Source organism: Stegodyphus dumicola, chromosome 10, assembly GCF_044657685.1.
Source record: "Stegodyphus dumicola isolate Sdum_Otavi_A_Nest chromosome 10, ASM4465768v1".
Taxonomy (NCBI): domain Eukaryota; kingdom Metazoa; phylum Arthropoda; class Arachnida; order Araneae; family Eresidae; genus Stegodyphus; species Stegodyphus dumicola.
The window spans coordinates 35,170,833-35,194,758 of record NC_140777.1 but is presented as its reverse complement, the minus strand read 5'-3'; the positions used below and the strand labels follow the sequence as shown (position 1 = coordinate 35,194,758).

The window sequence follows — 23,926 nt, the reverse complement described above, 5'->3', positions numbered from 1 at the left end:
CTTCTGAATAGCAGAGAAACTTGTCAAATGAAAGAGAAACATGCTGGTGTAGAATTTAAAACAAGGACAAAAAAGTAACCTTATTGTTGGTATAGAGTTTGAGTAACACTGTATCGGTTTCGTTGATGATCAGACACCCTTCTTCTACAGGATTAAAAAAAAGTGACACGCCACAATCGCTTTGATACCGAAAGCAATAGAAGTAAAGCGATCTTAGTTTTTTACGTTCCAGTACTAGTTTCCTCGACAGATAGCGTTGTGTTCTTTGAGGTTTTCCTCCGTCCATTGCTTTCAATATAAAATAATTGTCAAGCCTCACATTTTGTAAAAAAATAAAAGCAAAGAAAATGCTACCGTAGAAGATAGATCTTTATCTTATTGCCCTCAAAATCATTAGAGTTTTATTCAAAATCTACGAATATGTAAGATAGCTATTTTTGTGTCCTTTTGAAGGGAATTTGCATTATCTGAATAGGAATATTTTCAATGAAAAAGGGTTACTTTGATTTATTATCAGACTTTATAATTGAATTTTGAATTAAATCAGATATATGGTCAGTTTGTGAGATTCATATCTTGTTGGTGACAGTCACCATAATTAAAATTTCCATTTTTGGATGCAATTTTCAGATTCAAAGTAGAACAATATTTGAACCCAAACTTGTAAATAAATACATAAACCTAACAAAGAACCATGCCGTAGAAAATCATTTCTCAAGTCGCTCTTGAAGCTGAAATTCTCTCTTTCCATCAAGATTTCGAAGAGTGTGATTTTCTCTTTTTCAATATTTCCCTACTTTTCCATCAATTTGATAGTACAGAGGCAGGAAAATCAGTAATCTGAACAAAATGGTGCCTCTCGGACAGAAATTTAACGGATATCGATGATCCTCAATTGATCAATGAATCGTTTGGAACCATAATCGCTCAAAAGAACGATGAATGCTATCCGACTACGGTTTGGTTATATATTGCTGCCTGCCTTTATTGTTATATATCGAATTCCGAGACAGAAGTTGAAAAGTTATGTGTTGAATTCCAAATCCGTAGCTTCTGAATGGCATATTATCTTTTGCCTTCTGGCATGAGCCTATATAAAACTGAATTCAGTGTGTTATTTAACGAAGGAATTAAATGCATTCTATCTTAATTGTCTAATATTCCCTCGCCATCATCCATTTTTGGACGAAATTCATTGACAATGATAAACAAAATATTGAAATTTTCATGCTATTTGTTACGGTATCAAGTCATAATCATTAATTTTAATTCTCAAGGAGTATTTAACTTTAATTAATTAATATTTGATCGTTTCTAGAATTCTAACGTTTCAAGAAATTTATCTCTTCAAACGCAGGATTATTTAATTCTTCCTTCCCGATTATGGATCGAACATATTAGTAATGTATTGAATACTTTTGCTTTAATTAATTCAATATATGATATAGTATCCCAGTATTTACTTTTAATAATAAAATCTTACCTGAAGTCAATAAAATAATTGAACTTAATAAATATAATGTCATATTGTGTTTAATTGTCTCTCCACGGCTTGAATGTAATGCAAAACAATTAAAATTTTTAAAACTTTATTTATTTCACATAGCAATTTTTGTTTTGCGAAGGAAGGGCGTTATATGAAAAAAGTCAGTGTAAATACCGCATACCTTACAATGCAAAATGTGAGACAAATATAGGAAAACGAACATTGATCAAGATCTCCTCAAAGCGGCATAAAATTAATTCTACTAAATATTATTTACATCTGCGTTATATATTTGTTATATGATGACAAAAATCTTTAAAATACTATTTCAATTAGAATATAAATACAATTATATTTACGATTTCACTTAAAAGAACGTAAATCTTTTGTTAGAAAAAGGAAAATAAGTATATTTTCCATAGCCATGAAATATACCTTCCACTAGTTAAATCGTGAAAAAGACTTAACTTTTCTATAATTATCTGAGAAACGTGATTTAGATAATCTAACTACCTTGCACGTTTATAAAAATATTTTTTTTTTCAGTACGAATTATGGTAACACATTGCATTAATTTCAATGAAGATTTTCCTAAAGCTTTTAAATTTTAACTTTTAAGTTTCTTATATCTTTTACATTTTTTTTTTTACTTTCTAAGACAGATGTCGCTACCTTTATTCATATTCCTTATTATGTTTATTTATATTCCTTGCATAAATTACTCTTATATAATATCTTCATTTTATATGAACCAAAGAGCAAATGGAGATTAATATTTTTAATATATGTAAGCTATAAAGTATGAAAAAGACTACTAACTATATTTTAACAATATTCCTTTTGATTCCTAATTTTTATTTGGCTACCTTCCCTTTCTGTGCTAAAATCTAGACTGCGACTTTCAAAATTATTCCATTTCATGGTTTATTATTTAGTTCTCCTGCAACAGTTATTCTTCTGCGACAGTTATTATTCAATAACAGATTAAAACCTGACAGAGCTACAAGTTTAAATATCATTTCTACTAACCATATTAACCCTTATTTCCACTTCGCGTACTTGTGCCAGCATGAAATTCTCATCGGTCTGCTTTGATCAATGTTTAAAGATGTAAATAACTATATGAATGTGTGGGGTGCATGGCGCACCAGTAATGATGTGTGAACCTGATTCTGCTTATCAAGGCATGCTTTATTATCGACGAATTTTTCCTTCTCCGTTATCCCATTTTATGTATCTAAGCCGCAATCTTCTAATCGAGTTATGTGCAGAATTATTAAATATACATTTCTTGTATATATTATTCTTACGTAATTTCTTTATTTTATACCTATTAACAAAATAAATAAAACATTCCCTGCCTATATTACCTAAAATCTGTTTCAAGGAATATGACAGAGCTTGAGGAACAGACAGACAGAGAACAGAACAAGACAGAGCTTCTTGATGAGAATCTACATTTTATGCATATTCTCACAGAAGATTCACAGAAGATATTCTCAAATTTTAGTTTGAAAACAATTTGAAGAAGGAAACACGAAAAAGGAGGGATGCTCTCGCCGGGATTTGAACCTGGACATCTCGAATACGCGCCGAGTGTGTTATGTTACACCACGAAGGCATGCAGAAATGAGCGAGAAAATACCATATATTAATGCAAAACATCACACAATTTTCCTTCTTTCTTTACTCATTTAATAATCATAAAAGGTAAATCAAGTGTTTGAAATCAAAGAAGGATCAATAATTGAGTCTAAAAATTAAAGCGATCTCTTTTCTTTACTTTAAATTCTTTGAGTATTTGGTTTTATATTTGTATATCTTTTCATGTATAAATATAATAATTTGCGAGTGAAATGGATATTTAATTATTTCACATAAAAGAAACAAAATATACAACCTTAAGCTTTATAATTTATATGAAATTATGAGAAACATTTTCCGTAAAAAGTAAAAGCAGTATTCTTAGTTTATTGAAATCGGTAAGTTGTTCATTTTTAGAGTCCAAAGAGTACCATGATTTTTCCATGTATAAAGGTTCGATCTTTACCCAAAATCAAAAGTGCTACAATATTTATAAATACCAGTAACTTGAATTTTATTATAATCAAGCATAAATGTTTGTCAAGTATAATAATATTTTATTTGGAAAAAAATCAAATATATGTGGAGCGTTAAATTAGCAATTGTTCTGAAAATGTGATGTATCGTGTGCAATTTATCTATGTAATTCATTGCCTTCCTTTTATGCAGCCTTATTTTTGCAGTATATTAAGAACACTAGCCTTTCGCAATTTTTATTGAACGCATTTGTTCTCCTCATACATTTCATTTGAATGCCGCTTCCGCTTTGCCTCATGTGGTAGATAGCGGTCTCATATGGTAGAAACCAAATGTGTGATTTTCGGCTCCTATATTAGCCTTGGTTGTATATGTTTTGTAACCTCCTATAATCCCTAATGTTAACACCGTTACAGGTTAACTCCTTGTGCAAGTTTCTCCAAGATCAGATAGATAACCGAACACTTGATGTCTTCGACAATAACATCTGAGGAATGCTTAGTCAGTAAGGGTATAGCCATTGGACAAAGAAAAATTCGTCTAGTTCCCTTTATGAAGGAAAAAAACATTAAAATCACTAAGGTATCGAACTAAGAAATAATATGAGAAATATTAATAATTTATCATAGTATTTCTTAGTTACAATATTAAGGGTTACTTAAATTTATTTTAATGTGTTAGTGCAATGGAAATAAATTTAAGAGGTTTTAGCTAAAAACTGTTATGGCCTAAAATTTTGAGCAATTCTAAAATCGACTGTTTTAAATCAAAATAATTCTTCCTTCCTGAAAGCTGCAGTTTTAAAATAGAAATATAGCCTCAACGAAACGGTGCTGAGATACTTTTAAGGAAAGAAAGAGCTTTTAGATTTTATATTGACTGCAGGTGATGTGAGTTCGTAGTAAACCTTTCCAAATTCTCTCTCTTTTTTTTTTTTTTTTTTTTTTTTTCAATTGGAAAAGACATAAACTGGCTTCTATTTCTAAAGCAGTGCTTCTGTTATATTTCTTTTACATCTTTTTTAACCTATACATTTTACTACCATTTTTTCAGGCTCTTTTAGATTTTTAAGTTAAACAATTTTTCTCTTTTAAGAAGATATCGTTAAGGTTGTTGAAGTTCTGGAAGATGAACCAAAAATATGTCTATGTGTTTGACTAAAATTTGTGCTATAGTATCATGATTAGAGTAAATAAGATGGTGGGAATCGAAAGTCAAGTCTGAAGAATGAAGTAAACGTAGCAACTAGTGGTCAACAAGATCATCTTTTATTGCTTCATTAAAAACCGTCAGTTAGAGCTCTTCCATTCTTTACTCCGCTGCTACGTTAGTATTACTGCTTATTCTTTCAAGATATTTTCCCTCGAAATGTTTTCTGATGTAAGCAGTCGTTTACTCCTCTTTTCCGCACTTGGCTACTACAGTATAATATTCGAATTTGAGCCTTAACGTTCCTTTCGGCAGTGATCGGATATTAGGCATTTCATTGCCTAATATGATCTAGGCAGGTACAGGTAAAAGCGGGCTAGTCACTAAAATTTCACTATTGGTCGTAGAGGTATAGACCAGCCGCACCAATTGTGAAGTTCTACCCCAATTTTAAGGACGAACATTCGTTCACTCCAGCGGCAGGGTGATTTACCAGTGTCTGAACGTATAACTAACATGCCACACCAGTATCAGACCCACCGTTTTTTTCCTACCAGCAATCTCTCGAAAGAACTTTCGGCTGGCCGTTTATTTTGAAAGTCCCCTTGCTGCATAGCCACTATGCATTTACAAACATCCATGTTTTCTCGGGACGAAACCGGGCTCGTTAGTATGGCAGTCAGTGTCCCTAATCTTTACACCGGTCGGCCGCCTGGACGGCTAAGCAGTGATTAGTTATAGGACGATAGTGATTTCAACCGCTAATACCAATACTGAAACTATAACTTTTTGTTTCATCTTCAGCGTCAGTTTGGCTAAACAAACTCTTCATTAAAATAAAAAATATGAAGCTTTAAATTTAATATGCCATTCATTATTTACGTTAACAACATATAGAAGCAAACAACGTTAATTTCATATGTATAATCATATTTCTGTCTCTCTCTGTTGCTTGTTCAGACCAAGACATTATAGCAATGAAACATGCTATATATCAATAGCTTTTAATAGTTTGGATTAACGCTGCTTAACTTATCCTGGAGTCTTTTGGTAAAATAGAAAAAATATCAGTGTTTAAATTCTTCTTCTTCAAGAAGCGTGTCAAAACATTATTTGGCAGATTGGCGTTTTTTAACCTATTCATATTTTTACTAAGCATGAAGCTAGAATTGCCATTTTGTCGAACAGACGAAGCGGTATATCTGTCTAAAATCTAGCTTACAAACCGCAATACCTGTTTACTAATGTCAGCAGTAAGTATAAATAATAAATTACTCTTTTCCCTAAAATTAATTTTAATAAAAATGCTAGAAAATTAAAATATACAAATATTTTATTATGCTAATTAAAACAAGGAAATAACTTCTCTGTTTTCAGCTTTTGTTTGGCATATCCCAGGAATATTCAGTTTTCATTCCATATCATCCCTAAATATTCGCAAATGACGTGGAAAAGGACGGATATACTCCAAGGAAATATTTTATAATTTTAGAAAAATATTCCTAAAATTTTCCAAGCCTACAGTTTTGAATATTTTTATGTCTGAAACGTCTCAGGCGTATTTCAAGGGAATAAGGGTCAACACTGTAAGAAAAAAATACTACATTCTTAAAAAGCATACCAAGCCTTGATAGAGAATGATTCAAGATTGTTTCTTGTTTACAAATCCAAAGAAAAAATTCAGATTTGGGGAAAATAATTGATTTTCTTTTCGTTTATTTCGTATATTATTTCGTTTATTACCTAAATTTCTCAAATATCCTTAGAACATGTAAAGACTATTTCTTGGCTGTTTCTGAAAATAAACTTGACATATGAAAATAGATGGAGAATCGGACGCCACATGTATAGTGTGTGATTAGAAGATTATGAAATATTTCCTTGGATATTCATATTTTTCTCCTAGAATACCTGAGGCCCATTGTAGCTTTAGATGGGACATTATTACACCTAAACTTCGAAAGACCTGCTTTAAATGCAAATGCACATTGCAGTGCGCAAATATGCAGTGTGTGCCGCTGACAGTCAAACGAGAACGTCGCATGTGTGACTACCGCGATGTTCCACCTAATACTCCACTCTATGATAAAAAGGAAGTTTACTCAAATTACTGCGAGGAAAGGTCTACAAAATGGACAAAGCGAAGAAATAGTGTTATAAAATAATCACTCGAAGCGGAGGCAGATCACAAACCAGCACCAAGACAAACAGAAGTTAATATTCTTGCAAAACGAGAAGATACTGGAAGATGGACAAAGTAATAGTTTCCCACAAAAATGAAACTTGAAATTAAAATATTTTTTGCAATTAGGAAGGAGAGATATATATCGTTCCTTATTTTACCTCATAAATTTTATTTTGAGGAAAGGAAACAGCGACAAATTGACATCCCTAAAGCATTCATCTATGGGCAGTAAATGTGTTCATCAAAAAACACGTCTATTACGCAAGACCGAGGAGTAAGCATTCCTTTTGTAAAGCTATAAGTAAATATTCTTTGTTTACTGTGCATGGTTTCCTTTTATTCCCTTGCTTCTGCTTAACTTTTACCGAAAATGCATTTTAGTAGAGATAATTTAAGAGATAGCTGCTCGTGTGTGAAATAGTTCCGTGATAATTCCCTTACTGTCGGTAAGCTGAATGTTAGTGACTTCATTTGCCTTCAGGTATACTGAACCTTTAATGGAGTTTAAACTTTCTGTTGGTGAGCATTTTAGTTTAAAAACGTGAGAATTGTAACATGTAAGAAATCGTTCATTTTGTTATTTAAAATAAAGTATAATTTTGCATTAATTACAGTTTTACGAGCTAATGGAGAGGATACTCAATTGAAATTTCTGTGTGATTTTGTGTTCTTTCTGTCTCCATTCAAGATACCATAATGTCACAGTTTTATTCTTATCTTAAACATTTACTTCTTAGCCAGTAGTCATAGTTTCAGGAAACCTTGACGAATATTGTCACTAAACCCTGAAATGTACACTTATTTATGTGTTAACGGATTGCATTTTATTATTTGATTTGATCTAGAAATTTGCAAACAGAATTTTCAAAGCAGCCTGGATCCGCATCTGATAATAAATGTTTTCTTTCAGTTTAGCGTTTATTTCGTCTTAAAATGCATTCTTATTAAAACAACTTCATGCACTGATAGAAAAGTATTGCAAATGTACAAACAAATTCCTTCTTTTGCCATTTATTGGATATAAACCTGAAATAGATCATTCAGCCGCAGATCAAAAAGGGAGTTAAGAGAAATGCGTTATCAATTTAACTGATGCAATGCATTAAGCTAATAAATTATGTTTCCAGCTAGCGGCATCTCTACTAAATATCTTTTAAAAGACGTGTTCAAAATTCTAGTGCTACGTATTAAATTATAATACTGAACTTATTTCTATCAAACATTCCATTGACCTTATTATTTTTCAAAAACGTTTATCCAATTTTCAAGCTGCTAAAATGGCACTGCTTGTTTTCCTCTCCACTGCGTTAATGCATTAATTTTTTTTTCATGAAACTAAGGATCAGTTGGGAAAACTCACTGTTGTTTTAAAGTGTTGCTTAAGTAAATTTGTTTACTTTCTATGCTTAATTAGCAAAGGACGATATAATTATTTTGTTCTATTTTCGTCATAATGAGATTCATTCATCATTATATGATTGTTCTGCGCCCTTCAGCAGGTTTAATCCTTTTTCGTGCCTTTTTCTTTTACAACGATTTCATGGTAAATTAAAATATTTGTAAAGGGAGTAATTAGAAAACCAGCTACAGAAACTAACAAATATTACATATGTACAATGATTCAAACATTTTACTTAATTACTGATTCAACAAGATTTTATCAAGCATCAGTTTTTGTAACTTGTTTTGTAGAGAACAATAATTAAAGAAAGAACTTTTATATTTAAAATTTTAAATTCTTTTCTGTAACGAAATATACACTAACGTTTCCTTTTTATTCTTCAATATAGAAAATCAAATTTTTAATTTGATTTCGTTATTGAAGGAAGAGATATAGAAAAAAAAGATAGCGACAATTTGTAAAGTTATAAATAAATGAAAATAATCACACGTTTTAAAATCACGTGACAGCGTTTTAATAAATATAATTTACAATAAGAAATTTTTCCTGTATATACAGAGGAAGATCAAATTCTTTAAATTCCTACTTTTTCTAGAAAAGTATTATAGCTAAGCGCACTGCGAGTTTGAAGAGTAAGCAGTGAAGTCGCAAAAGCGCGTAGCCAGTTTGGATTGAGTGTTAAGTTGAATGTTGTCCCTTTGCTATATTTTTATCAATTATTTCAAATTTTACACAAAAGTGAATAAATGATAAAACTTAAAAATGATCTGTATACAACATATGTATCTTGCTAATAAGTTCTGTTATTCTAATTTGTAACTGTAAAATACTGATGCATTTCTTTTTTTGTTCTTTGCAGGTACTATGCAGTCTGAAGAAAAAAAGTAAGTAAAAGTTATGTTATTTGGATTAGTGATCATATATTGTACCGTAAGATCGATATTAGTTTTCAAAACGTTTTGCATAATGCTCTAGTTCTTGTATAGTTTTGGATCGCATTTCACATGCCTGTAGTTGCAAGTGATCAGGAAAAACACGTGAATAGTATTGTGAAGACCCTCAATAACGAAGAAAAAATTTAGATAACGAAGAACTTTAGATGAAAATTTTGCAATACTAAAATAATTAATATGTGCATATAATTATTAACATGAATGAAAACATCACGAAAGAAAATAGAAACGAAAACATCGCTGAGTGGGATAAAGATAAAATTCTGCGATTTTAAAACATCGTGATGGAAAATATTTCAGCAATAAAATGTCCCCATATTTTTTATTTCATACACATAAACTTTCTTTAAAAACAAAGAAATGGAAGAGAAGAAGAAAATTTGTCGTGCGAAAGAAATATGTCCTTTTCTTCTGAACAAGGGATTTCCTTCTGAACGACGAAAATATGAAATATAGTTGTTTACTATTTTTTTTTTCACTAAGAGATTTTAAGGTAAACATGTTTATGCCATTGTTTTCAACATTTTCTTACCGCCGTTTCTTCGGCGTTGCTTTTTCCCTTACGTTTTCCAAGGAATGATTCCATTTGTGATGCTTTCGCTGAGATCATCTGGGTGGACGTTTGTGAAAAATATTAGTTACATTATTATATGTAATAATGTTTTGGATAAGTGCTTGGAAAAACTTTTTTATTAACAGAATTTGCTGGTATCTCCGTCATGGAGACCTTCTTTCTGGTAATCAGTATGGTTTTACACCTCAAAAAAGTTCTGAATACGCTCTTTTACGCTTGAATGATATTGTTCAGAGAGGAAAAAAGAAAAACTTGCACACTATTTTGGTCTTTTTGTATATTAAGGGCGCCTTCGACTATGCGTGGTGGCCTTGTATTCTCTATCTGCTAAAAAAAGTAGAACTTCCAATGAATATTTTTTCACTTGCTGCTGATTTTTTAAATGATCGGGCGGCCGAATTGCAATTGGGCTCGGCTTCTGCAATCCGTCACCTTGAAAGGGGTTGCCCTCAAGGTTCTGTTTCAGGACCTACGTTTTGGAATATTATTATTAATGATCTCCTATTAAAACTGAGAAATCTTGCTTGTTGTGATACTATAGCCTTTGCAGATGATGTTTTGTTTTGCTTCCAGAGTAGGGACCTTTCTGCTACTTTTTTACAGGCACAAGAGACTTTAAATTTCGCCTCCAACTGGTCAAAAGGTTTTAAATTAGATTTTAAGCTTGATAAAACCAGGGTTATGATTATCGAAAAGCGAAACATCTGTTATGATGCATTTCAGTTATCTCTCGATGGCACCCCTTTGACTGTGGTAAAGCAAATGAAATATCTTGGGGTTTTTCTTGAGTGTAAATCTTCTTGGAAACAACACTTAACTTATGTATCAGAGAAATGTGATAGATTACAGCGTGGATTAAGTCGTATTGCACGTAACACATACGGCATTAATTACAACGTTCATTCGCTCATCTATAAACAAGGAATTACACCCTTCATTATGTATGGCTCTAGAGCCTGGGGTATATCGCTCAAGAAGAAGATAAATTATAGATATTTACGACGCGTTCAAAGACGGATAATTCTGCGGGTCATATGTGGATATCGTACCGTAAGCTAGCAGTCTGTTTATGCAATTTATGGCTTTCCTCCAATTGACATTGCCATTCTTCATTCTATTGCTTATAAGGAAAATATTTCTGCTTCTACTGTCTCTCAGCATGATTGTATTATACCTCTATCTGATCTCCCTCATCCTTCAGAAAGAAATGCTATTAATTTTATTCAGTTTAGCAATAAAATTGTGGGTGATTCGCCTGTAACTTGCTATACTGATGGCAGCAAAATTTATGGCAAGGTTGGTCTCGCATTTGTTGTCTTCAAAAATGGTCTTGAATTTGAGCACTTTCAATTTAGAATCAGAGATGAATGTACCGCTTTCATAGCTGAACTTTTGTGCATAAACTTCGCCGTCAAATGGGTCTCTAAACAAAATAGTGCTGTTTCAGACTATCTCATTTGTACTGATTCCCTTTCATCCTTGGAGATCTTAAAATGTATTTCTTCTTCTAATAATATCATTACCGAGATTCAAAAAGAACTGAAGAATCTAAAGGATAAAAATATTTCGGTTTCATTTTCATTTGTTCGTGGTCATACAGGTGTTGTTGGGAACGAACGAGCCGATTTCCTTGCTAAGACTGCGACTAAGCGGGAAATTGACACTTTTGTCAATATCCCTAATTCCTTCTATAAGAAGGTCATGTATGAAAGTCATGGAATGTGGAATCATGGAATCACGAATTCATTAATTCAAATAATGGGAGTTTAACTAGGAGGTATTTATTTCCCTTCTATTAAAATGAGATTGTCGTGTCATCATTTCTTTACAAATTACAAATTAACCCAGTTTCTTACTGGACATGGGAATTTTAAAAGTTATTTGAACAGATTATGTTGAGTCCTGAGTCTGTCTGTGACTGTGGCCTCGGTGGCGAGGAGAATGTAGAACATGTGCTTCTTCTATGTCCTAAATATGAGAGCGAAAGAAATGTCTTGAAACTGGGACTGAAAAATTTTAATATTAACTGGCCTCCAAAGTTTTACCAATTTATTTCCGAGAGAAGTGCTTTTAACATTTTTTGTCAATTCATTGTAAAACTTTGCAATCATCCTTGATTTTATTTCAATTTTCTCTTGTTTATTTTGTATTGTGTTTCATACTTACTTCTGTAAGCCCCATGTGATACTATGTGGTACATGGGGAACTTTTTGAGTTTCTTTTAATAAAATTAAATTATTATATGTTAAAGTAGCAAACTCATTATTTTTGCATATTTTAAAATCTTATAAAATTCTATTCCACATTAAGATATGTGAAAACTTGAAAGGTAGTTTTTTAATATTTTGAATTATTAAGGTATACGCTGATGTTTTAAAAATTTCCTAAAATTAATACATTTTAATATAGGCATAATTCACTGTTTGGAATACTAACAATTTGCTCAGCATTTAAGTTGAATTACACGTCATACATAATTCCAGATTTCTCCAAATTCAAATAATTTTTTATTCGTTAAGATGAATGTTAAAATTTAACTTCAAGTTTAATTTTGGCGTTTTTTCATGCAAGAAACAGCATATTTTTTTATTATCTTAAATATTAATATTTTGTAAAAACGTTTTTATGTGATATTATTGGAGAAAGCGGCACAAAGTTTGACAACACTTTAAACCATAGAAATCATAGAATAAAATAACCTGAGTTGTTTCCAGCGATGAAAAGATGAGACAACAAGAAAAACATATTTTCAGATTTTAGTTTGCTGTGCTGATAAAGGTAGAGAAATACTCACAAGATCTTTTCTCATTGTGTATTCTAACTATGATATCAATATGGAATTTACGGGTTGATTTATCATTATGAGCAACATTTGGCACAACATTTGGTAAATGTATTTAATAATTTTATCAAAGAAGAAATAATATAATAATGCTGCAGATACTTCTTAAAATTGTATTGGAATAAGTAAATATTCTGTTGATCTAATCAGTACTCAACAACGAATAAAGTCGGAATACATTCTATGCATTTGTGTTTCTCACAAATGTTTATTAATTATTTAACTAAATTGAAATCTCCTTAAATATTTTAATACACATCTGATTGAGAAACGTAGTCAATAATTCCATTGCTGAAAAGTATTAGAAGATATTTTCAATGTATATTTTTACATTTTTTTATTTTTTTATATTGCTATCTCCTAAGGCTTGAAATGAAGGAAGATAAATTGCTTTACTAGCTAATCCCAGAAGTGAAATCTTTGCGAAAGTATTCACCATGGCATATTTTCTTTTTCCATTTTTGGGAGTCGAGGGATATATAATAAAACATGTAGAATCGTTCCGGGTAAATGCTTGGATCGAATTTAACAAAAGCTGAAGGAAACAGACATATGAAAAGAGTTCGATCTGTTTGCCTTTTTTGCATCCTTAATAATAATGTATTTCCTCTAAAAACAAAAAAAAAATGACTCGTATTTACTTACAAAAACATAATTAGAACTGCAGATATTGTTGACGTTCATAATTTTATATTTCACTGTAACATGCTGGAATCTCATTTTTGTCCCAAATGTGCAAAATTAGTGAATGTTGGAAAAAGTATTAATTTCTAAATACGAATGTTTTACATATTTATATTTAACGTTGTTTCTTTCTCATTTTTTATGTGTGTGTTTAATTTTAAAATTAATATTTGACCCCTAGCTACAGATTAAACTTTATTGAAATTTTTCAGACATACGTATTTGCAATGACAGTGCAATATTTTTAAAAATTGGAGTAAGCCATGTATTTATTATTGACGTTTCTTAACGATTCTAAACTAATCATTGCGGAATTTGAAATATTATGGAGTCAATCTAAAAACAATCTTCGGGATGAAGTGTTCTCTGAATCTTTTAATAATTCCCAAAATTTAGTGATGTTCCAAAAACAGTTTGAATTCTTTAGCTAATAATGATAGCATTGCAATTGCTAACAATGATAACTTTTAAATTGAAAGATGCCGCTCTGATATGCGATACTGGCTACCTTATCATTGGATACGAGTTCGAATCCAGAAAAAGGTTGGATGTTAATAATTGTACAGTGTATTCTTTAAAACTGGGATGGAGTCCGGCAAAGTCGCATTGTCGCCTATAAAGGGTATGATGTCCAAGCCAACGACAGATGCAGTCCTGCGTTTCTCGCCATCATAAAATTCATGAACTTGTTCTGACGTTACAGACAAGTGAATGAGTCATAACAACAAATCGAAAGATTTAATCCCTTTTTGTTACTTGGTCCAATATTTTGAATGATGATGAGGATTTGGAAGCCAAACAGAAAGTTAAGTGAATTGAATGTAATCTTAGGCAAGATTAGAAGGGATAAACGTTCTTTGCTAAGAGATTTTCCTGACTGCGTTTCATTATGTACATGTTTATTTTTTTTATAACTTGTAAAGTAAATATTTTAGAGCTTGGTATTCTTTGGTAGCATAAACTAGTATCACACTCCTAACGAAAGTGGAGCGAATTATCGCTTTATCTGAAGAGAAGTATAGTGTTTTGTAAAGGTTTGAAACAACTTGTTTATTGAATCAAAACTTTAAAATAAACTCGCAACTCGTGCTAAAGAAAGCACCCGCCACTTGTGGCTACGAAACGTAAAGTTAGATTCAAATTTAAAACTGAGCCTAGTAGTTAAAGACCACACATTTGATTGAACGCGTTGACTCAAAATTTCTCATCAATTAAATGTCGGCAGCAATAATGTAAAGCCGAAGAAGTACAATCTAACTTTACTTTTAGAGAAGGTTATTTTTAGGGAATAATTGTTTTATTTTTAGAGAATTTTAAAGACATTGTTTTGTAAATTTTTCTTTCAGATTGTGTATTTTATTAACATTTTTGTCATATATTTTATTCTATGGGAAGAATATTTTATGTAAAATGAACAATGAACAATTACTTGGTATATATTTATTTCTCCACTTATACGTGTGACTCTATTTAAAAAAAAATGTTACTTTGAGCTAATATATAAAAGTGAATTTCATTAATATTTAGAGAAGCATATAAATATTGAAAATTAATATAATTAAAAAATAAAAAAAAAAGTAAAGAGCACTATTGAAATTTCCATGAACAGTATATTGATTATTGAAAATTATTGTACCTTCATTAGAATTTAATTCAAGCACCATAAATGCATAAGTAAATGATAATTCCATTTCAGTTATATTGCAAAGCACTCCATGTATATAGTACATTTAAACGTATAATATTAAAACAGCTTCTAGTAACTATATTTGTAGTGTAATTATCATCAGATGGTCATATAACAAATATCACCAGTAGTAGTTTAAAATATCATATTGCTATATATTATATTTATATCATTCATTAAATTACTGTGCATTGTTTTTGAATCGTTCGATTTGTTATTCTCATAAGGACAGCGCTACTGTAAGACATATGTGCACAAGAAATTGTATAATTTTCTGATGTACATGCTACCTTCTGCAACGAACACTCTTCTTGAGTCCCTGTTAGTTGATATCTGATAAAATACGGCATGCGAAGACGAGAGCAAATGAGAACACGTGGTATCAATGGTTATTGAGTTCTGATTTTCTTTGTGCATAGCGTTTACAGAGTGCCTTACGTTTTAAATATTAAATAGGTGTTTAAGAACAAAGAAGTTGCATCTGTGCGATCCTATTATTTAGACTTCTTAATGCCTATAAGGAATTACTATATTTATAACTTCACTAAAATGTGCGAAAGTCGTGTATAATAAAGCTGGAGATTTATGCATAAAGTCAAATAAGTCAGAAGTACGTAAGTTGTTACTAGAGGAGAATACAAAGAAGAATTAAAGCGTGAAGCATTTGCTGTAGGTTGCAGAATACTTTGCTAAAGATGATAATTTAAATGTGCTGTCATAATCCTAAATTTCATTACATGTTTTGTCATGCAGCTTTCTATAAAAAGAAATAAGATGCAATCTTCAGATTTTTTTGCAATGGATGGAATTTCTTGATCATTGAACATTTAATGAGGTAATATAAATCATCTCCTAACTCTATATTTATGCAGGTATATCTTGATAAAATGCTTCTGCGTTAGAAATAGGCAGGAAAGGGCCGCATGACCTAAATATCTAGTTTATTTATGTCATGGTTAACAATATTGATAAAATTATACTTGATACTATTAGAATCGTATCCCGGTCGTATTCATTACATAATATCTCATTCTTGATACCAAGCTTTCATGGCTATTTGTTGCAAGTTTGTAGTCAGACAATTTCATGACCATGGTGTGTATTATATGTCATCATTCACAAATACTGTTTCTTATGCAGTTTCTTTTCAAGCATATCTGCTGGTTTTACTCCGCTTCTTATACTTGGCGTCTTTTGATCCTTGCGACATAAACATGCTGTTGCTTGAAACTGCTTACTGTATGTTAAATTCCATTCTCTATTAGCAACTGAAATTCGGGTTTCTTATTGCATCTAATACTGAGATGCAATCAGACTGATATGCAGTTCTTGATATTGTTCTTGCACTTCCCACTATCTCTTCTATTGCAGTTATTTTGCTTGAAATATGTTATTTTCACTCGTTAGATAATTGTTCCAGTGTTTAATATTTTTATGCCGTTTTTGTTTTAGACTATTTAAATTTTTATAAAGCTAAAGAATCATCCAAAACAAATTTTAGAAACGGTCCGTGAAAGCAAAATCACATACCAGAAGAAACAGAAATGCCTGGTGGTGATGAGGTGTGGATGTTCTTTCTAATCTGGGTCATGGTCAGTATATGAAATCCTAGTTTCTTAGTAGATTGGATGGAAAATATATCAGAAAGCATTTGTCACAATGTCAAGTTGTAGGATTTCAACTGCAGTTCTTTCAGTTTCGGCTCTGATGTGTAATCCTGTTTATCTTCTATATCTGGAATCTATATCTTCTATATCTGGATGCTATATCTGGAAAGCAAAGTTGAATGCAGATTGAGGTATTGAGAAGGAACAGTCGTTGCATAAAGTTAATGAGTAATGTTTCCTTCTTTTGTCATAGGAAATATTGCTTGATATGTAATAATTTTCTTATTATAGTTCTAAATATAATTTTGGGGGTTGGTTGCTTTAATCACCAACTTGAGCTCTGCAGTCCTGCAATCTGAATTTCTTAAACGCGAATAGTAACAGTTCTCAAAACTGAAAACTAACGAGGCGGATTATATGATTAATACTGTGGTTGCATATTGTTATATGATGGTAAAACTATATTAAGTATTTATACAATGCTCCTACTATGAAACCTTTGATGTTTTCATATCCTATTTCGACACGACTTTGTTATTATAATTTTGATTTCACGCCATGATATTAATTTTCTTTAAAACTGCATAATAAATCATGACGTATTCCATGGAAAGTATTATAAGTTCCTTCTGTTAGTGTTAAATGTTCACAGTGTTTTTTTCTTCAAATAATTATGTAGCATTTACAGTTATTGGAAACAAAGCAAATTTGAAATATCGAAATGAAAAGAATATTAATTAATTTTAGAGATTTGATGAAAAAATATTAAATTCCTGATATATTTAATTAGAACATGAAGTTTTCCAAGTATTTCTATTTTAATAACAACAATTAATGAAAACATTAAAGAAAAATATTACGATAGAAGGAGTTGCAAGGTATAAAAAGTCAAACAAGATGTTAATTGAATCAAATGTTTGTTAATGACATGGTTCTAGCATACACGCATTCTTATTTATTTCCCTCTTCATATTAAATTCTTTCCCGCTGAATTCTACACAGATTGCGAGAAAATTGTATTCATACTAATTGTAAGAAGAACCACTGCACACATTTATTAAATACCTAACATCTGCTGTAGTTCGTTAAATGTAAAATCAATTACTGAAACATTTGATTGCTTAGAAATCTTTAGCATTCTAATTATAAATCTTTGTAATACTGTTCAATGTTAAAAATGAAACAAATATGCATTTTGTTTAGTAAAGATTTAAATTTCAAATTAAATGAGAAAGAGAAAAACGTGTTTAGAAACTATAATACGTATTATTTGGAATAGAATCCTTGCACAGAAGAGAACTTCTTTCTAAAATAATTAAATAAAAACGGTAAACAAATTCCATTGTTTGACGAAATTATTTCATTAGAATAGCGTCTTTAATTCCTCTCTGTCTTTTCTTCAATGGTAATTAAATAAGAACGTTTATGGATTAACAGGTAATTTTAAGTGCTCAACCAAAACTGAAATGGGGAAAAAAGAGAGGAAAAAAATTAATATTCTTTAATTTTCCATTCAAGAATGCATGTACTGAGTTCTTCTAAGTTATTTATAAAATAATACGGATGAAATGCAAATTCTTTTTTGTCAAACAATTACTTATAATAAGATTAAACTTATTTCGTCGCCTGTCTTTTTTTTTTTTTTATTTCGTTAACGCTTCTGTAGAATCTTTTCAGCAAAAGACGGAAGGAAAGAGAGGAACACATGAAAAAAATCTTCTGAACGAAGTGAAGCGAAAATATAAGGCTCTCAGATCAAAACAAATTACACTTTTCTAGCATAAAAAAACTTTTGACATTGTTCACATAATAACCAATTACGCTTAATTATAAACGTTTAATTGGGATCCAACGAAGTGAAATCCCAAAATTCTGCGAAGTTAATAAGTTGCCTTTTGGAAAGGCTAGATTCATTTTTTTCTGCGTGTGGTATTAATTTTATTAAAAAGCAGAAATGAGAAATGGAGTACTAGAGTTTTATTAAGAAAGTTCTAATTTTTGAGTAATTGAGATACAGATCTGTTTCCTATAAATATTAAGTAGGTGGACAGTCTGCGTTTGTTTTAATTGAAATGAACTTTCGTGCTGTCAGAGCACACTGTTTAAGAAATAAATAATAGATAAAAGGACAATGCAATAATTAAAAATACAATTTGCGGAAAGTTATTGCTTTCATTTCTTGTGCAATTTAAAATCCTATTCCAGAAAACTTTAAAATCCTTTAAAAATTTCCTGCTGGCAAGTTTCCAGAACCGAACAGCGAGGAGAGCAGAGCTATTTTCCTTTCAGTTTGCAACAAATCCATAAAACTTAAGATATTATTTACTTTTCATAAAGTTCCTTTTCTTGTATTCACGAAATGAGGAATTTTTCCTACTTATTATCCATCTGAAGCATAGCAGTAATAAAGAACAGTATATTTCTGTGTAGTTAGCTGCATTTTTTTAACTAATTCTAAATTGTTGAAGTTCGGGAGTAGGCTTACACAGGAGTTCTAAGTGCCTTGATAAGTTCAAATTGACTTTCAAATAACTCGATCTCAAAAATGAATGATTGAGAAAAATACTCGTAATTGAAATAAACTGCAATTAATTGACCAGTGGAAGTTTTTATTTTATTTATAGAAATAAATATGATATAAATATTATTTATAAATGTAAATTAGACTATAAATATTAATCAGACTTCTAAATAGGAATATCCAGCTACCATTTTTCAGACTGTAGAGACATTAGGTGCTTTCTAGACGCAGGCAAGATGAAAAATTAGCAACCGCGTGAATCGAACCACGGACTCTGGAATACCGGCCCATCGTGCAGAACCACTACACCACGAAGGTACGCTAGGAAGTGGGAGAAATACCTTATAATACTTTTAATTTTATTGTGCATAAGATGCACTGTTGAGGTTGCGGCTGTCGTTAGTTTAGGTCTTGTACAGCTTATGTCTGACAGTAAGAATTTCCTTCATTCCAAGTTTGAAAGGGAACCTCTCGGGCAGAGATAAGATGATCTTCCTCTCCTTTTTCCCTAAGACCAACCTCTTGGGTGGAATTTGCCAGCTTAGAACATTCATGCTTCCTGATGGATTCGAACTCGGATGAAAGGTTAATTAGTAATCATTTTGAATAAAATTAAGAGATTAAAATATTTAAAACAGACCTGATAACCCTCAATGAGAAATAAATTAAAATTCAAAAACCTTCTTAAGAAAATAAATAAATATTTCTTTTCATTGTATAGTTATATATCTTGTGGAGAAGAATAGTTGTGAACACCGAATTGTGGAATTGTTTATTATAGATCAGATACACCAAAGCTATTGCAAGGAGGATAAGATGTAATTAATTGCAAAGTTACTCTGTGAAGCGTCTAAAAATTTCATAAAAAGTTTTATTTTAGACAGACCGTTTTAAATAAATTTTTTTCTTCGTTTCAAAATAAAATGCATCTGGCTGTTACTTGATGATAGGAAGACAAAAGCAAATTACATTCTAAAAACTCGCATCTTGAGTATCCAGAAAAGAAAAACAAATGTTACTTTGAGAATTCATTTCATTACTGCCATTCGTTTTCCTTGAAACTCTTAAAAACTCAAATATTTATTTAGAATGAGTTTTCGACAGCTGAATAAATATTTGATTTTGTACTCATAAAGAAAGAAAAGCTAAAATGTTGCTATTTGGAAAAGTGCTTACTTCTAAAGAAATGAAATCTTTTATATTATTTACATATATAGGAATAAAAATTATCATAAATTTTAGAGTTTAAGGAAATTTACAAAATAACGAAATACAAAATACTTTGACTCTTATATTTAAGATTATAATTTCTAACTGTCTGTACTCAGTCTGATAATTATTTCTCGATATGCTAACGACTATGTAAAAAGATATTTAATTTAATCATTAATTATATGTGCCTATATACCTATTCATCTCTCTCTCTATATATATGTATATATAGATAGATATCTCTCTCTACATGTATATACATAAAAAAGCAAAATTAAAGTTAAAATAATTTAAAAAAATGTGCAAACATATAAAAGATTTAATTTTCGAACTAATCTACAATATCATTTAAGTTCAGATAGCATAAGTAAAACAAGTGCAAAACCAAACCATGAAAATAAATTCACCAATTCAGCAAATTAAAATTAATCTAAAAAATTCCTTAAAAAATGCATAAGTGAATGACTGTTGAGCAGGCAGGAGACAGACTTATCAAGGGGAAGTTGCGTCCAAACCTAACTCTTCAATCATTCAATTCGTGTTTCGTCATTCATGCAGGCAAGGGTAAAAGTCAAAACCAAAAGTAAATACATACTGAAGAATGTCTAAAAGGAAATACCAATAAAGTGTTACCTTGAGAAATTAGCAATTAAAAATTAAAAGTCTAAAAGGAAAATACCAATAATGAAGTATTTTGAGAAATAAGCAATGTAAAGTCTAGTATTAAATTATTTTTTTAATTAAATTAATTTTTATTTAAATTAAATTTTCCAGAAAAATTAATTTAGAAACCAATGCATTTTAGAAACTTTTGTCTACAGAAACCTCCCAGACACGAATATGCATATCAATCAAAAAGGAACTAGACATAATTTATATAAACCAATAAGAAACTAAAAAGAACTAATACAATTTATAAAAAACAAATATATACTTATAAATATAATTACATATCTAGAAAATACTTAAATACTGCATAAAAAATACTTAAAAGCACGTAAATAGTAAGTTTAAATTCTAACTTACCTACCATATTAGCGTTGGGGTCCGCAAAAGTATTCGCTAAGTGATGTAAGTGTGTTCTGCAAATTATATAGATGGCGCTTATGTAAGTAAAGTTGAGTGCCAAGCTGCTATCTTTGTTTTATTAAAAATTTGGTAAACTTTAATATTAAAATATTTAAATAAAATCTAGAAAAAATCAAAGAATATCCTAAAAGTATGTAATTTAATTTTAATTTTAAATGACCAACTATTTATGGTAGGGAGTTTAGTAGCTGAGCCAATCAAGAGATGTAAGTTTGCTCTGCAAATCATAAAAAGAGAACTCTAATTGAAGTAAAGTAGAGTTAAGTGGTTATTGTAAATTAATAAATGTAAACTTGTTTGTAATGTTAAATGTGTGTTGCAAAATTGTGTAAATAATGCAAATAATAACGTTAAGTGAAAAAATTATTTTTTAGTGAAATTGCAAATTAAAAAGTAATTAAGCAAAACTGAAGTGTTTAAAATTTAAAAAAATGTTTTAAAGTAAAATTAAAAATTTTTAATTTAAATTTAAAAAAGTCTTAAAATGTCTTAAAAATTCCCCAAATTTTTTCAAGTAAAATTTAAATTTTGAAATGAATTCCCTAAATGTTTTTTTATTTATGAAATTGAATTCCCTAAAAAAATTTTATAATTAAATTAAAAGAAAGATAATGTAAGCTAAAAAAGAAAATTCACAGAAATTTCCTAGAAATTTCCCAAAAATTAATTAAAAAATGTTGATTAAAATTTAAAGAAAGAAAATACTGAAAGTTTTAATGAACTTGATTCCAACTGGTATATCAAAACTTTACTAAATACTGGTTAAAGTAAGGAAAATTAGAAGAAAATTAAAATCTTCACTCAATTCGGGCTATAATTGAGACTTTTGAAAAGAGTTGGCCATTTATTAGTAAAAGGAAAGAATCCAGTATTGATTAAATATACATATTTACAAATTTATTTACAATAAAAATTTACAAGATAATTCCTTTACTCTTCTATATCCTTCAATACCCTCAAGCTAAGGTTTAAGGTAATGTTATCATACCATAAAGGGCCACATAATTATAAAGTAAAGTTAATGCCTGCGCCTTTTTAATATATAAATTAATAAATTTTGGTGGTACTTGGTTATCAACTTGAACATTAATTAGCTTTATTATTTCTTCCTTTAAATCTTCTATTTAAGTACATATAATTTTTATTCTGATTATTTGGCTATGAAACGTGTTTTCTATTACTTCTCTAGAGATATTAGAGTTCCAATTAATTAGTTTAATAGTGTGAAAATGGAAATTCCTTCTTTTATCATATAATTTAATTTTGCTGTGTTTAATAATTAGGAGGTCTAGGTATTCAATAGTATCTTGGTTCTTTTTTTTTTTTTTTTATTAAAAGAAACACAACAAGTTCCCCATGTACCACATAGTATCACATGGGGCTTACAGAAGTAAGTAAGAAACACAATACAAACTAAACAGAAGAGAAAATTGAAATAAAATTAAGGATGATTACACAGTTTTACAATGAATTGACAAAAAGTGTTAAAAGCACTTCTCTCGGAAATAAACTGGTAAAATTCTGGAGGCCAGTTAATATTAAAATTTTTCAGTCCCAGTTTCAAGACTTTTCTTTCGTTCTCATATTTAGGACATAGAAGAAGCACATGTTCTACATTCTCCTCGCCGCCGAGGACACAGTCACAGACAGACTCAGGACTCAACTTAAATCTGTTCAAATAACTTTTAAAATTCCCATGTCCAGTAAGAAACTGGGTTAATTTATAATTTGTGAAGAAATGATGACACGACAATCTCATTTTAATAGAAGGGAAAAGTCTTCTAGTTAAACTCCCTTTATTTGAATTAATGAATTCGTGATTCCACGACTCCACAATGCTTTTATACATGACCTTCTTATAGAAGGAATTAGGGATATTGACAAAAGTGTCAATTTCCTGCTTAGTCGCAGTCTTAGCAAGGAAATCGGCTCGTTCGTTCCCAACAACACCTGTATGACCACGAACAAATGAAAATGAAACCGAAATATTTTTATCCTTTAGATTTTTCAGTTCTTTTTGAATCTCAATAATGATATTATTAGAAGAAGAAATACATTTTAAGATCTCCAAGGATGAAAGGGAATCAGTACAAATGAGATAGTCTGAAACAGCACTGTTTTGTTTAGAGACCCATTTGACGGCGAAGTTTAAGCACAAAAGTTTAGCTATGAAAACGGTACATTCATCTCTGATTCTAAATTGAAAGTGCTCAAATTCAAGACCATTTTTGAAGACAACAAATGCGAGACCAACCTTGCCATCAATTTTGCTGCCATCAGTATAGCAAGTTACAGGCGAATCATCTACGACTTTATTGCTAAACTGAATAAAATTAACAGCATTTCTTTCTGAAGGATGAGGGAGATCAGATAGAGGTAATATACAATCATACTGAGAGACAGTAGAAGCAGAAATATTTTCCTTATAAGCAATAGAATGAAGAATGGCAATGTCAATTGGAGGAAAGCCATAA

At 30.4% G+C, this 23,926-nt stretch overlaps 1 protein-coding gene across 1 annotated transcript in view; it reads left to right on the top strand.

Moving 5' to 3' along the window:
* Positions 1-23,926, top strand: part of LOC118183776 (uncharacterized) — a 150,023-nt gene that overhangs the window by 42,745 nt on the left and 83,352 nt on the right. The window contains exon 3 of the mRNA XM_085825106.1: positions 9,143-9,167. Coding sequence (XP_085681232.1) covers positions 9,143-9,167 — 25 coding nt within the window. The remainder of the gene's footprint in view (positions 1-9,142; positions 9,168-23,926) is intronic.